The sequence below is a fragment of the Heterodontus francisci genome, chromosome 4 (assembly GCF_036365525.1).
Source record: "Heterodontus francisci isolate sHetFra1 chromosome 4, sHetFra1.hap1, whole genome shotgun sequence".
NCBI lineage: Eukaryota > Metazoa > Chordata > Chondrichthyes > Heterodontiformes > Heterodontidae > Heterodontus > Heterodontus francisci.
Window position 1 is genome coordinate 10960309 of NC_090374.1, and position 16949 is coordinate 10977257.

Here is a 16949-nt window from a genome sequence, read left to right on the forward strand (position 1 = left end):
TGATCTTATTAAATGGTGGAGCAAGCTCGAGGGCCTACTCCTGCTCCTCGTTCTTATGTTCTTATCCACCTCCTCACCATGTCCATCAATCATTTTTCTCTAGAACCACCTCTAATTGTCTCCTGAACTCATTTACACTCCCCACTTCAACATTCTCCCCTGCCAACTCATTCCCCAACTCAATTATTCTTTGGCTGAAAACGTTCCTCTGGCTCTCCTTTTTGCTCTTAACCTCCCCCATCTGTAACTTGTGACTGCTGGTATTTTCACCTTTCTGACGAATCCTTATAATTACTGCTGCTGACCATCAAATTTTCCCTCCGTGTAACTTTCTAATTGTGGACCTGACAGTTTTGTGTCTTCCTATCCATCCCAGGGTTCTTTCCTCCTCCTTCCAGTGAAGATATCTATGATGATGTTGATGGTACACCTGAAGACATTAAGCCGAGGTAAGTACCACACAACAATTCTTTGCAGTCCCGAGGGTGGGTGAACCTAAAGGAGCTGTGAGCTTTAATAGGGGTACCTGGAAAGGGAGTTAGATTTTGAACTGATCCACCACCCACCCAGTGAAAGGGGCCAGGGGCCCAAATCGTTTTCATGGTTGGGCTTCATTTGACTTTAATCAGCGGGTTTTCATGCCTTTATGGAGGAACTCAGCAAATGAGGGGCAAGAAATCTGGCAGCTGCTTCACCCAAATAGCCTGGGTAGGTTCAAAGTGGGGGGCTAGCAACTCAAGGAAGGCCTGCGGAGGATCAGGCATCAGAGAGCAGTTGGATGAGGTGGGCTAGGGGGTTGACTTTTGCTGGACTACTCTGTAACTTTAAACCTTCCTCTGGTGTGCAGTCTGATTTTCCACAGTGCCTGACCTGATGGTCTGACAGTTGGGACCTGCTGAGGACGGCGGGGGTGGGGTGGGAGGGGGGTGAAACCTTTACACGGCACATGGATGAAATCCTCATCACATTTCTTGGATGTATGAGGTGGGGAGGTGGGAAGTGGGGCAGGGGTTGGAATCAAATCTCTTCACTGATTCTGGCAGCAATGGACTATACAATGGCTCATTGCTGACCCAGATTCTGATATGATTAATCCAATGTATATTCGCAAGTACAGGATGAAGATTAAGATCAGGACTATTTCATTACAAACACTTAATGCACTTTCAACAAATTTGCAAGGAGGTTAACAATTCTTAAAATAATGGCAGGAATAAATTGGTGCAGCAGCACTGATTGGAATTTCTATCCTTACATTCTCATATCCTGAACTCTTAACACTCTACACAAATACAGATATTATTATCCTGACTGTTCACACACGTTACTACTATGGAAGGGTCGGTCATCAAGAATTAAACATCTAAATAAATGATAACATCAGATCATTATTCCAAAATCAGAGCTTCGGGATTTTATTTACAAACAGCTAAAGATGCAATCCAATGGTAGTGGTCAAGAACAAATGGTTTTGGGTGATGAAGTGCGACAGAGCCAAGGATTTGTTAACATGGTAAATAATGCCCTGCATGCTTTGAAGCTCTGCGCCACAGGATGCCTCAAAGGCTGGGTCCTGGTCCTGGGGACTCCTGAAGAAGAAGAAGTTGGAGAAAGGCGACAAAGACAAAAAGGCGAGAGAAAAGGAGAGCAGTGAAGTTCAGTGTGAAAGCGGTGAACACCAGCTCCTGTAAGACACCAAACAGCGAAAGCACCAGCTTACTAATAACTGCACTTGGTACTAATGTGTTGGATAGTATGTGCTAACTGCATGGAGTGCTACAAAATTGACACTGACTCATTTATCAACAGCGCCAATATCCAGACTGACCCTAACCCAATCAAAATCTCTATGCAGGGCAGACTACAGAGCCAAGTGCCCAGTTTCTGGCTATTTTTTCCCTTTTGTCTTATTGCTCGTTTCTTCTCGAGTTATGCCCTCACATTCACTCAACCTTCCCCCATTGGTATTTCAGGTCTGTCTCTGGGCAGTGTTAGTGTTCATCTTCGTCCATCTTCCAGGAGGTGCACCTGTTAGAATGCAATTTTTCCCTGCCGCCTCTGCCCTGTCCCAGACATCCACCTCCAAGATATGGAAGCTGAGGTTGTTGTCAGGACAAGCGAGCCAATCAAATCTCACCCTAGTAAGCTGTGGTACTGAATTCATTAAATCTGATCATTTGTAGGCTGTCACCAGAAAAAATGGCCATGAAAGCTGTTGGAATGACATAAAAACCCATCCTCTTCACTAATGTCCTTCAGGGAAGGAAATTTGCATCATTACCCAGCCTGGACCCACATATGACTCCAGTCTCATATTATGTGGTTGACTCTTACTGCCCTCATACCAACTAGGGACGAGCAATAAATGGGGCCTTGCCAGCGTCCCAAGAACAAAAATTATTAAACTAATTAACCATTCACCTGGGTCATCCAAGTGGGTAACAGCAGTGAAACTCAGTGGCTATTGATGGCCAAATCTGGAAACAGGATACTTGACATCTGTGGGAGCCTTGTACTGCAATAATCTTGTATCACACAGTATTGGTGAGGATTCATTCATTACTAATACACTACCTAATGTTAGTATTTAGGCAGCATGAGAGGCAGCCATAGTCTTAGAACTGCCAAGACCCCAATAGTTATTACTAAAGAGGGCAATTGCCCTACATATAGAATTAAATCACTGCTATTCTCAAATGTTTGTTCAATTGATAAGAAAGCTAATCATTGGCAATCTATTTCCTCGAGCCGTAAATCATACCTTCTGGTCTACCTGCCAGTGTGTACTTTTCACAAGGAACAAAATTGCAGAAGTTAAGAACAGAAGAAAGTCTAGATTCTCCTCATAGGAACAGTTGGAGGCCATTTAGCCCGTTGAACCTGTTCCTCCATTCAATTAGATCATGTCTGATCTGTATCTTAACTTCATTTATCTGCCTTAGTTCCGTAATTCTTAATACCCTTACCCAACAAAGCGCTATATCCCTTATCTATCATGTTTGTATCCTAAATGCAGAGCCATGTGGATGAACATTTAGGGACAAAGCAGAAAATACTTTGTAAGCGATGGCTATGGGGATCTATATTGGGAACTTACTTGCTCCCCCATCCCCATTTGTGAGATGTGACATCAATTTTCAGCCCTCTCGGGAGAATGTTCGGAACCTCCCAACCGAACCATTCACAGCAAGATTCTACTCTTACTCTAAAATTGTTGATTCGAACTGAAAGAGATGCTGAAGTTCTCAATCTGGGAATAAATTTGTCATATACTACCTATTTAAAAGGCTTCTGATCCTTTTGCAAAATTAGACATTGTGATCTGAAATGCGCTGCCAATAGGGCAGTGGAAGCAGATTCAATGGTAACTTTCAAAAGAGAATTGATTAACTACTTGAAAAATAAAATTTGAAGGGTTATGGGGAGTAATTTGATAGCTGTTTCAAAGAGCCAGCACAGCCACGATGGGCCAAATAGCCTCCTTCTGAGCGGTATCAATCTATGATTCTAAATTAATTCTATAAGCTTTCCGGGCAGTTCTGCAGTCTTCTTTTGAGAGGAATTGAAAGGCTGCGTGAGGGGAGAAATGGCCACCTAATTCTCTCCACCTGCTTGTAGGAGCGTGGCCTTTGCTCATCTCCTCAAGTTTAAACTAACTTGGTAGGGGGATGGAAACAAGGAGGTAACATTAGAGAGTACGAACAAGGTGCACAAAAAATTGGAAGAGGCAGATAGCACTAGAGTAAGAAATAGTAAGGCATTAAGTGGGGGCAGAGTAAGAAGGAATACAAAAGGTCTAATTAGGTTTACTGTGCATGTATGTGAACTCATGGAGTGTGTTAAATAAGGCTGTTGAGTTGCAGGTGCAGATAGCCAAATGGGAATATGATGTTTTGGCGATAATGGAGACCTGGCTCAAAAAAGGACAGAACTGGGTATTGAACATACCTGGATACAGGTGCTCAGGAAAGATAGGGAAGGGAAGAAAGGAGGAGGGGGTGGCAGTATTGATTAAGAAGAATATTAAAGTGTGGGAGCGAGAAGATGTCCTAGAGGGGTCAACGAATCTATTTGGTTAGTGCTATGAAATATTAGCGGTACGGATACACTAATGGGTGTATTCTATAGGCACCCAACCAGTGGGAAATATATAGAGAAACACATTTGCAAGGAAATTACAGACAGGTGTAAAAACTACAGAGTAGTTATAATGGGGGATTTTAATTATCCTAATATAGGCTGGGATAGTAATAGTGTAAAGGGCAAAGAAGGGGAAGACTTTATGAAGTGTGTTCAGGAGAATTGTCTGCATCAGTGTGTTTCCGGTCCAATGAGGAAGGAGGTATTGCTGGATTTGGTTCTGGTGAATCAGGTGGGCCAAGTGGATCAAGTGTCAGTAGGAGAACATTTAACAAACAATTATCATGCTATCAAATCGAATTGCATAACTAGGGCTATAGATAGGGCTTTAAACTAAATAGTGGGGGGAGGGTTCAGTTGCATGGAAAATTAGGGAGTCAAAGTTAAAGGAGAAGGTAGGAGTGCAGGTTAGTGATGAGGCCGATTGTTACCATAAAATAAAAGGTAGGTACAGAACGTGTGAACGTCATATTGCACCAAGGAATAGTATGTATAGAAAGTATAGGTGGTCTGATTAGCAAGTTTGCAGACGACACTAAGATTGGTGGAGTAGCAGATAGTGAAGGGGACTGTCAGAGAATACAGCAGAATATAGATAGATTGGAGAGTTGGGCAGAGAAATGGCAGGTGGAGTTCAATCAGGGTGCGAGGTGATGCATTTTGGAAGATCCAATTCAAGAGTGAACTATACAGTAAATGGAAAAGTCCTGGGGAAAATTGATGTCCAGAGAGATTTGGGTGTTCAGGTCCATTGTTCCCTGAAGGTGGCAACGCAGGTCAATAGAGTGGTCAAGAAGGCATACAGCATGCTTTCCTTCATCGGACGGGGTATTGAGTACAAGAGTTGGCAGGTCATGTTACAGTTGTATAGGACTTTGGTTCGGCCACATTTGGAATACTGCGTGCAGTTCTGGTCGCCACATTACCAAAAGGATGTGGATGCTTTGGAGAGGGTGCAGAGGAGGTTCACCAGGATGTTGCCTGGTATGGCGGGCGCTAGCTATGAAGAGAGGTTGAGTAGATTATGATTATTTTCATTAGAAAGGCGGAGGTTGAGGGGGGACCTGATTGAGGTGTACAAAATCATGAGAGGTATAGACAGGGTGGATAGCAAGAAGCTTTTTCCCAGAGTGGGGGATTCAAATACTAGGGGTCACGAGTTCAAAGTAAGAGGGGAAAAGTTTAGGGGGGATATGCGTGGGAAGTTCTTTACACAGAGGGTGGTGGGTGCCTGGAACACGTTGCCAGCGGAGGTGGTAGATGCGAACACGATAGCGTCTTTTAAGATGTATCTAGACAGATACATGAATGGGCAGGAAGCAAAGAGATACAGACCCTTAGAAAATAGGCGACATGTTTAGGTAGAGGATTTGGAGGGCCGAAGGGCCTGTTCCTGTGCTGTAATTTTCTTTGTTCTCTTTGTTCTTTGTTCTATAAGAGTAGGGAAATTTGATAATAGAACAAGCTTAAAGGCTTTGTATTTGAATGCACGAAGCATTCGGATTAAAATTAATGAATTAACAGCGCAAATAGAGACAAATGGGTATGATTTAGTGGCGATTACTAAGACGTGGTTGCAGGGAAACCAGGTTTGGGAATTGAATATCCAAGGGTACTCAGTATTTCAGAAGGATAGGCAGGAAGGAAAAGGAGGTGGTGTAGCTTTGTTAGTAAAGGAAGAGATCAGTGCTATAGTGTGAAACGATATAGGCACAGGAGAACAAGACATAGAATCAGTCTGGGTAGAAATAAGAAGTAGTAAGGGAAAGAAGTCCCTGGTGGGAGTAATCTGAAGGTCCCCAAATAGTAGTTCCGCAGTGGGGCACAGTATAAACCAGGAAATACTGGGAGCTTGTAAGAAAGGTACGGCAATAATCATGGGTGATTTTAATATGCGTATAGACTGGATTAATCAAATTGGCAAGGGTAGCCTCGAGGGAGAGTTTATTGAATGTATTAGAGATTTTATTTTGGAGCAATATGTTGTGGAACCAACCAGGGAGCAGGCTATTCTAGATTTGGTATTGTGTAATGAGGTGGGATTAATTAATGATCTCATTGTTAAGGATCCTCTAGGGAAGAATGATCGTAGCATGCTAGAATTTCAAATTCAGTTTGAGGGCGAGAAACTGGAGTCCCACACTAGTGTTCTGAAGTTAAACAAAGGTAATTACATAGGCATGAGGACAGATTTGGCCCTAGTGGACTGGGCAGGAAGACTAAAAAGTAGGACAGTTGATGAGCGGTGGCAGATATTTAAGGAGATATTCAATTCGTCCCAACTAAAATATATTCCAGAGAGGAAGAAAGATTGTAAGAGGGAGAAAAACATCCATGGCTAAGCAAGGAAGTTAAGGATAACATAAAAACAAAAACTAAGGCATACCATTATTGCAAAGGCCAGTGGCAGGCTGGAAGATTGGAAAACTTTTAAAGGTCAACAAAGGGTTACTAAAAAAGTGATTAAAAAGAGCAAAGGTAAATTATGAAAGAAAACTAGCGCAAAATATAAAAACGGATAGCAAAATCTTCTATCAGTATATAAAAGGGAAGAGAGTAGCTAAAGTTGGTCCCTTGGAGGATGAGACTGGGGAGTTAATAGTAAGGAACACAGAAATGGCGGAGACATTAAATCAGTATTTTGCCTCAGTTTTCACGGTGGAGGACACTAGTACCATCCCAATAGTAACAGGTAATGCAGATGTTATAGAAAGGGAGGAACTTAGAACAATCATCATCACTAGGGAAAAAGTACTGAGCAAACTATTGGGATTGAAGGCAGACAAGTTCCCAGGGCCTGATGGCCTACATCCTAGGGTCTTAAAGGAAGTGGCAGTGGAGATAGTGGATCCATTGGTTATAATATTCCTAAATTCCCTGGATGCGGGAAAGGTTCCAGTGGATTGGAAAAATGCTAATATAATGCTCTTATTCAAAAAGGGAGGGAGGCAGAAAGTAGGAAACTGTAGACCAGTTAGTTTGACATCTGTCATTGGGAAATTGTTAGAATCCATTATTAAGGAAATAATAACAGGACATTTAGAAAGTCAAAACACAATCCATCAAAGTCAGCATGGTTTTATGAAGGGTAAATCGTGTTTAACTAATTTGCTAGAGTTCTTCGAAGATGTAACAAGTGGATAATGGGGATCCTGTAGATGTAGTTTATCTGGACTTCCAGAAGGCATTTGATAAGGTGCCGCACAAAAGGTTAATACACAAGGTAAGATCACATGGGGTTAGGGGCAATTTATTAGCTTGGATAGAGGATTTGCTAACCAACAGAAAACAGAGAGTTGGGATAAATGGGTCCTTTTCTGGTTGGCAAGATGTAACTAGTGGGGTGCCACAGGGTTCGGTCCTCGGGCCCCAAGTATTTACAATCTATGTTAATGACTTGGATGCAGGAATAGAAGGTACTATAGCCAAATTTGCAGATGACATTAAAATAGGTGGGATAGTAAGTTGCAATAAAGAAATAAGAAATTTACAAATGGATATGGATAGTTTAGGTGAATGGGCCAAAATTTGGCAGATGGAGTTTAACGTGGATAAGTGTGAGGTTATCCATTTTGGTCGGAAGAATAGAAAGGCAAATATTATCTAAATGGAGAGAAACGTCAGAGTGCATCGGTGCAGAGGGATCTGGGTGTCCTCGTGTATGAATCGCAGAAAACTAGTATGCAGGTACAGCAGGTAATAAGGAAGGCAAATGGAATTTTGGCATTTATTGCTAAACGAATAGAATATAAAAGTAGGGAAGTGTTGCTGCAACTGTACAAGGCATTAGTGAGACCGCACCTGGAGTATTGCATACAGTTTTGGTCCCCTTACTTGAGGGATGTAGATGCATTGGAGGCAGTTCAGAGGAGGTTCACTGGATTGATTCCAGAGATGAGGGGTTTGCTTGATGAAGAGAGATTGAGCAGTTTAGGTCTTTACTCTCTAGAGTTTAGAAGAATGAGAGGAGATCTAATTGAGGTATATAAGATGAGTAAGGGGATTGGCAAAGTAGACTTGGAGGGGATGTTTCCTCTGGTGGGGCAATCTAGAACGAGAGGTCATAGGATAAGGGGTAGCAGATTTAAAATGGAGATGAGGAGAAATTACTTCTCTCAAAAGGTCGTGAGTATGTGGAATTCATGACCCCAGAGTGCCAGGACATTGAGTAAATTTAAGGAGGAGATAGACAGATTTTTAATTAGTAATGGGTTGAAGGGTTATGGAGAACGAGCAGGAAAGTGGAGTTGAGGCCGAGATGAGATCAGCCATGATCGTATTGAATGGTGGAGCAGGCTCGAGAGGCTGAATTGCCTACTGCTGCTCCTTGTTCTTATGTTCTTATGTTCTAAAAGGTTTAGGTTAGTTATGGAAAAGAACAAGTAGCAATCCAGAGTAAGAATAATTAATTGAAGCAGGGCCAATTTCAGTGGAGTGACTGAAATGGAAACTGTAATGGAACAATGGGCCGCCTTTAAAGAGGAGATATTTCGGGTACAGTTGAGGTACATTCCCACGTAGGTAAGATAGGACAAAAAAGGCCAGAGCTCCCTGGATGATGAATAAGATGAAGCAGAAAAAGGGTGGGTATGGCAGACGTCAGGTTGATAATACAGGTGAGAACCAGGCTGAATATCGAAAGTTCAGAGGAACATAGAACATAGAACATAGAACATAGAACATACAGCACAGAACAGGCCCTTCGGCCCACAATGTTGTGCCGATCCTTTGTCCTCTGTCAAGGACAATTTAATCTATACCCCATCATTCTCCTTTATCCATATACCTATCCAAAAGCCTTTTGAAAGTCCCTAAAGTTTCTGACTCAACAACTTCCCCGGGCAAGGCATTCCATGCCTCGACCACTCTCTGGGTAAAGAACCTTCCCCTGACATCCCCCTTATATCTCCCACCCTTCACCTTAAATTTATGACCCCTTGTAACGCTTTGCTCCACCCGGGGAAAAAGTTTCTGACTGTCTACCCTATCTATTCCCCTGATCATCTTATAAACCTCTATCATGTCACCCCTCATCCTTCTCCTTTCTAATGAGAAGAGGCCTAGAATGTTCAGCCTTTCCTCGTAAGACTTATTCTCCATTCCAGGCAACATCCTGGTAAATCTCCTCTGCACCCTCTCCAAGGCTTCCACATCCTTCCTAAAATGAGGCGACCAGAACTGCACACAGTACTCCAAATGAGGCCTTACCAAGGTCCTGTACAGCTGCATCATCACCTCACGGCTCTTAAATTCAATCCCTCTGCTAATGAACGCTAACACCCCATATGCCTTCTTCACAGCCCTATCCACTTGACTTGCAACTTTCAATGATCTATGCACATAGACCCCAAGGTCTCTCTGCTCCTCCACATGCCCAAGAACCCTACCGTTAACCCAGTATTTTGCATTCATGTTTGTCCTTCCAAAATGGACGACCTCACACTTTTCAGGGTTAAACTCCATCTGCCACTTTTCAGCCCAGCACTGCAACCTATCCAAGTCCCTTTGCAGACGACAATAGCCCTCCTCGGTATCCACAACTCCACCAACCTTTGTATCATCTGCAATTTACTGACCCACCCTTCGACTTCCTCATCCAAGTCGTTAATAAAAATCACAAACAGGAGAGGACCCAGAACTGATCCCTGCGGCACGCCACTGGTAACTGGGCTCCAGGCTGAGTATTTACCATCTAAGACCACTCTCTGCCTTCTATCAGTTAGCCAATTCTTAATCCAACTGGCCACATTCCCCACTATCCCATGCCTCCTGACTTCTCCTGAGGAGAAGTGAAAAAAAAGAAATAAGAGCAGCAAAGAGAGAACATGAGAGGAGACTGGCAGCTAAAATAAAAGGGAATCCAAAAGTTTTTTATAGGCATATAGATAGTAACAGGGTGGTAAAAGGAGGAGTGGGGCCAATTCAGGACCAAAAAGGAGATTTATGCATGGAAGTAGAGAACATGGCTGAGGTACTAAATGAAAGATGCTGCCAAAGTCGTAGTGCAGGAGGAGGTATTTGAGACACTGGATGGGCTAAAAAAAAAAGAAGAGGTATTAGAAAGGCTGGCTGTACTTAAAGTTGATAAGTCACCAGGACTGGATCAGATGCATCTGAGGATACTGAGGGTAGTAAAGGTGGAAATTGTGGAGGCACTGGCCATAATCTTCCAATCCTCCTTAGATACTGGCGTGGTGCCAGAGGACTGGAGAATTGCAAATGCTACACCCTTGTTCAAAAAAAGGTGCAAAGATAAGCCCAGCAACTAAAGACCTTTCAGTTTAACCTCTGAGGTAGAAAACCTTTCAGAAAGAATAATCCAGGACAAAATTAACAGTCACCTGGACAAATGTGGATTAATTAAGGAAAGCCAGCACGGATTTGTTAAAGGCAAATTGTGTTTAACTAACGCCTGCATTTTCTGATGAGGTAACAGAAAGGATTTATGAGGGCAATGCAGTTGATGTGTATATGGACTTCCAAAAGATGTTTAATAAAGTGCCACATAACAGGCTTGTCAGCAAAGTTAAAGCCCATGGAATAAAAAAGGACAGTGGCAGCATGGATACAAAGTTGGCTGAGTGACAGGTAACAGAGACTTATGGTCAGTGGTTGTTTTTCGGACTGGAGTAAGGTATATAGTGGGGATCCCCAGGGATTGGTGTTAGGACCACTGTTTTTCTTGATCTATATTAATGACCTAGACTTGGGTGTGCAGGGTACAATTGCAAAATATGTGGATGACACAAATCTTGGAAGTATTGTAAACTGTGAGGAAGATAATGATAGACTTCAAGAGGACACGGGCAGGCTGGTGGAATGGGTGACTACGTGGCGCCTCAAATTTAATGCAGAGTAGTGTGAAGTGATACATTTTTGTGGGAAGAACAAGGAAAGTCAGTATCAAATAAAGAATCAATTCTAAAGCAAGCACAGGAGCAGAGGGACCTGGGGGTATATGTGCACAATTGTTGAAGGTAGCAGGGATGTTTGTGAAAATGGTTAATAAGGCATATGGGCTTCTGGGCTTTATAAATAGAGGCATAGAGTACAAAAGCAAGGAAGTTATAGTGAACCTTTATAAAACACTGATTCGGCCTCAACTGGAACATTGTGTTCAATTCTGGGTACCACACTTTAGGAAAGATATGAAGACTTTAGAGAGGGTGCAGGAAAGATTTACAAGACTGGTTCAGTTACAAGGAAGGGTTGGAGAGGTTTTCTCCTGAGAGAAGGTTGAGAAGACATTTGATAGAGGTGTTCAAAATCATGATGGGTCTGGACAGAGTAGATAGAGAGAAACTGTTCCTATTGGCAGAAGGGTCGATAACCAGAGGACACCAATTTAAGGTGATTGGCAAAAGCAGCAAAGGCGACAAAGGAAAAACATTTTGACGTAGCGAGTGGTTAGGATCTGGAATGCACTGCCTGAGAGTGTGGTGGAGACAGGTTCAATTGCGGCTTTCAAAAGGGAATTGGATAATTATCTGAAGAGAAAAGATTTGCAGGGCTATGGGAGAAAACACAGGAGAGTGGAACTAGCTGACTTGCACTTACAGAGAGCTGGCATGGACGGGACAGGCCGAATGGCCTCCTTCTGTGCAATAATAATTCAATGATTCTACAATTTGGGAGGGGAAATTACAAGTATCAGTGCATTCTTACCAGTCTACAGGACTTGCATATATAAAAAGACTTATATTTATGCAGCATCTTTCAGAGGCACAGGTCATCCCAATGCACTTTACAGACAATGAAGTACTTTTGAAGTGTAGTCACTACAGTAATGCAGGAAACAGGACAGCCAACTTCAACATAGCAAGCTCCCACAAATACAATGTGTTAAGAATCAGGGAATCTGCTTTTGAGATGTTGATTGAGGGATCTATATTGACCAGGACACTAGGAAGAACTCCCCAAGTCTTCTTAGATTTAGTGCCATGGGACTTTTTACATCCACCTGAGAGGCCAGGCGGGGCCTTGGTTTAACGTCTCATCTGAAAGACAGTACCTCCCTCAGTACAGTCTTGAGTTTTGAGCTCAAGTCCTGAAATGGCATATGAACCCACAACCTTCTGACACAGAGGCGAGAGTGCAGAGTGCCAACCACTGAACCACAGCTGATATGGAGCTAAGACAGGATATCCATAGCTGCTGCATGCACGCACAGAGCAGCTGTGACTGCACGGTGTAATTCATTGAATAAGAAACTTTTAAGGATATTTCTATGATGTGACAAGGTGCTGTGGACCAGCTGTTCCTCACACACAGTGACAGACTGCCATCTGCTGGACAAACTAAAAGTACCATTTAATTTTAAAAACAGTCCCAGCTTTGACTGAAATAATTTCAATTGTGGACAGTGTTGTTTTCAGGGTAGGGAAAGTTGGTCTGTCTGCCAGAAGTTGAAGCTATATAAGCCTGGTCAGACTATATAAAATTCTTGCAATAGAGAAATCCTGGCCCAGATATAACACACAACTAATAAACTTGGTTACAGAGCAATAAAAGCAATGCTAGAAATACTTATCAGATCTTTCAATGTCTGAAAAGAAAAAGCAGATTGCTATTATTAGCCGAGGTTATTTGGCTGATTTTTACACCGGTTTAAGGATACCACCCCAGCCTGGTTTTTGCATTTATCTGGGTTTATTCGTACAAAGGCAAACCTACCCTCAGATTCACCGGGGAGACACACCCACACCTCAGCCAGACAAGGCACTTACGCTATAAATTACTGTGATTGGACAAACACTGACCAGGTTTCTGTAATGTTCCTGTGTCTGTTACTTTAACACAGGTATTAACCCAATTAAATCACTAGTATCTAACTTTTTGAGTGTTTTCCTTTGTATCGCTCCTCCACCTTGTGAATTCTGCTAGATCTGGATTATTGTTAAACTGTTCCTTCTTGTGGTGTAAATTTATGTGTTTTTATTTTTTTCTAGGTCCATTCCTTCATCAGCAGAGCTTGCAATGGGTAAGGAAGTTTCCGATGTAAAACTATGCTTGTGCTGAGTTGCTATTTTTCTCTGGGAAATCAGGAATCTCATGTTTCCTTTTCACGGGGCCTAGATTCCTTCACCAGGTCAGCTGCAAGCTTCAGCATGACCCAGGTGCCAGCATTATGGGGCTCAGTAAGGGCTGAAACCTGGTGTAAGGTTGAAGAAGTCATTGCTGGTTTCCTGAAGCTTATGTTACGACCAGGTGAGAAAGGTGTCTCGGGGTCCCTCTTTCAGCCTTCACCTGGTCTTACCGTAACAGGGTTTAATTTCTAAACACACTGTATTTTTAGCTCCCCTTTGGTGAATCCTTGTTCACCGCTTTCCAATTATAAGGCAAAGAAGAAAAGTTGAAATTTATTAAACTTAAACTGAAACTCTGATTCAGTTAACGCTCACAGATACACGACGCGCACACACTAGCATGCATACGCGATACACATGCAGATAGAGACAGAAAGAAAACAGAAGTAATAAAGTAGAAAAGTTTGAGGCAATATCTGAGGTGGTTTTTTGTATTACAGTTCTTCGAGCTCACTGTAGTGTCCTTTATTGTAGGTAGATCTTGCTTTTCGTTGGGGCCCAGTACTCTTCTTAAACCTTATTTGCTGTCGGAGACTTTTCTCTCTTGAAGTTCATGTGTCTTCAGTGGATTTGGAATTCTGTGAGAAAGAGTTGGGAGCAGGCAGACAGGAGAGGCTGTGGTGAGCCAGCCAGGAGAGATCTTCTCAGGAACATTCTGCTTTCACTGGGGTTACTCTGTCGCCCCCTAGTTAACTCAAGCCGCTTCAGCTCTCTTTCTTCGTATTCTTTCTGGAAGGTTCTTTCTCTCTCTCTCCTCCCTCTGTTTGTCTTCCTGCTCCTTCTGGAAGGCTCTTTCTTTCTCCCTCTCTCTCTCTTTTTCCTGTCTCTCCCTTTCTCCTTCTCTTTCCCTGTCTTCTAATTCAAAGTTATTTTGTTCCAATTGTATCTTTGCTAGCAGTACCCTGTCTGGGTCTACTTCTAACACTGCTTCTGCTTCTTCAGATTCAAGGGTAATATGTTTGTCCACTAGCCTTAGGAGTTCAGACTTCCCAGTCTTGCCACGTACAGTGATCTCGCACTGCTCAGCCATTTTCCCCAACTCCTGCATAGACAGTGCTTTTAACTTATCCCTGGTTACTTCACCCTGGCTTGGGGAGCTACTGGCTTCAGTTGCAGACATTTTAGTATTCAAGAACACACAACCACAAGAAAAACTATATTGAAATCTTGCTCTTTTTTTATTGGGAACAATTCCACTTCCACTTTCCCGTGTTTGTCTCTGGGTCAATTCCGGACGCTAGCACCAAAATTTCTGTGACAACCAGGTGAGAAAGAGGTCTAGGGTTCCCTTTCAGCCTTCACCTGGTCTGACTGTAACAGGGTTTTTTTTTTAAACACAGTGGTTTCAGCTCCCCCTTGGTGATCAAAAGTCCATTGTGGGTTGAATGTGTCAGGGAATGGTCCTTTGTCCTTTCCAAGCACTGTCTGTTAATATGCAAATGTCTTTCCAGCCAAGATATGGCACTTTTTTAAAGCAAGTCCTTTCTTCCCTTCAACAACAGTTTGAAATTTAAGGTCCATGTGGTGAAATTAATATGCCTCATGCTTGGAAGGTGGGGGCCTGCATGACACTTAGAAGTAGGTGATGGTCGTGGCAGGGATAATGGCCTGGGTCTCTGAATAATGAAGGGTCATTTGTTTCCTCTTTCCGTATTGAGGCTGGATTTCCCACCAGATTGAGCCAGGTAGACATCCATCATGAGCCCCTTATGGCACAGATACACACCAGCTCCATGAAAATTAGGTGTTCTCCGGGTCCTGCAGATTCTGATGGTTCCATGCTGGAGGACATCACTTAACACGATCCTTGTATAAGTGTGGCATAAGTGCCAGAGACGCAACCGGTGGAAATTTGAAGGCAATGTGGAGACATCTATAAAGTTTAGTGCTGAAACACAATATTTTGTCATGAAATCTTTTTCCTCATCAAAATGAGAAATAACGGAACCCCAGGGCAGGTACAGCACAGGTTAGATACACAGTAAAGCTCCCTCTACACTGTCCCCATCAAACACTCGGACAGGTACAGCACGGGGTTAGATAAAAAAAAAAAGGGGGTTAGATACAGAGTAAAGCTCCTGGTCCTGTGATCAATCGAGAAGGAGTATAACTGATCACCTTGCCAATCGCAACAACAATAATAAAAACTTGTATTGAAATAGCACATTTACCATGGTGAAGTGTTCTAAGATACTTTACAGGAGCATTATCTGACATGTAATTTGACATCGAGCCAAAGGAGAAGAAAGTAAGAAAAAAAAACGGGGTTAGATACACAGTAAAGCTCCCTCTACACTGCCCCATCAAACCCTCCCAGGACAGGTACAGCACGGGATTGGCTGGAGAGTTTGGAGCACTTCCTGTGTGCAATTAGGTGAACCAGCTGCACCTGAGCAGGCTGTGGGAGCTGGAACTGGAGGGGATAGAGCAGAGTGGAGGGAGCTGCAACTTACAGCTTCAACTGTGGAACTGTTGCTATTTTTCAAGAACAGAGAAGACCTGCAAGTTATTCTGGAGAGGTGGGTGTTGGTGCACCAGAGAACTGTTTTTTTGCTTAAGCTGTTGGGGGAGGGAGGAGGTGCCGCAAGATCCAGGGGTGGGGCTGCCATATTCTATAGGGTGCCCCTGTATTTGCTCTTGTGCTTTTCTTCCATCCTGCACAAAGGGGGCTCCCTCCCCACCCCAACTGTGTGGCTTGGGACGGCTGGAGTTGCCTGGCTGAAGAAAGTCCTTATACAACAGCAGGAAAGGGCGGCGCAGTGGTTAGCACCGCAGCCTCACAGCTCCAGGGACCCGGGTTTGATTCTGGGTACTGCCTGTGCGGAGTTTGCAAGTTCTCCCTGTGACCGCGTGGGTTTTCACCCGGTGCTCCGATTTCCTCCCACAGCCAAAGACTTGCAGGTTGATAGGTATATTGGCCATTATAAATTGCCCCTAGTATAGGTAGGTGGTAGGGAAATATAGGGACAGGTGGGGATGTGGTAGGGATATGGGATTAGTGTAGGATTAGTATAAGTGGGTGGTTGATGGTCGGCACAGACTCGGTGGGCCGAAGGGCCTGTTTCAGTGCTGTATCTCTAAACTAAACTAAACTAAACATCCTCGCAGTCCTTCTCTCCCTTCTAACACTCGGCCACCTATCCTCTCCTCTTCTTTTCCCTTTCATCCCTATCCTCCTCTACTGCCCCCCCCCCCCACCCCCTCCATCATATTGCTTAAGTTTATTTTTTAAAAACTGTTGTTTGCTTTGTTTCTTCGGGGTGGGCGTGGCTCTGTGACCCCATAGCAAGCCCCTCTTTGCCGGTGGCGGAGCCTTCGCGCACATATGCTGCTGTGGCTGCTGCAGCTGCACCTGTTGCCCCGTCACCGTTTGCACTGATAACTTCGAAGCATAGGATCAAGAACTACGTCCACCCCAAAATGTCGATAGAGGCATGCGTGAAAGCAGTGGCTGAGGTTGTTGGCCCTTCGGCTGTTGTTGCTGCCTCTAAAATATACGGGAAGGCTGTGTTTTTTCTGAAGACCGAGCGGGCGGTGTCCCTGGCCCTGAGCAAGGGGCTCACGTTGGGCAGGACCTTTCTGCCAGTGGAACCCCTGGAGGCCACTGCGCAATGGGTCATTTTGTCAAATGTCCCACCCTTCATTCCTGGTGAGCTCCTCAAAGAACAAAGAACAAAGATAATTACAGCACAGGAACAGGCCCTTCGGCCCTCCAAGCCTGCG

The 16949-nt window shown here is 43.6% G+C and overlaps 1 protein-coding gene across 6 annotated transcripts in view; it reads left to right on the forward strand.

Annotated features, from left to right (window-relative positions):
* Window positions 1-16949, forward strand: part of LOC137368887 (FYN-binding protein 1) — a 309548-nt gene that overhangs the window by 207740 nt on the left and 84859 nt on the right. For 5 of the 6 annotated variants that reach the window (XM_068029127.1, XM_068029131.1, XM_068029126.1 and 2 more), the window contains 3 exons: window positions 377-449; window positions 1541-1687; window positions 13089-13120. In XM_068029127.1, the coding sequence (XP_067885228.1) occupies window positions 377-449; window positions 1541-1687; window positions 13089-13120 (252 nt within the window). The remainder of the gene's footprint in view (window positions 1-376; window positions 450-1540; window positions 1688-13088; window positions 13121-16949) is intronic. The other variant, XM_068029130.1, reaches the window with a different exon arrangement.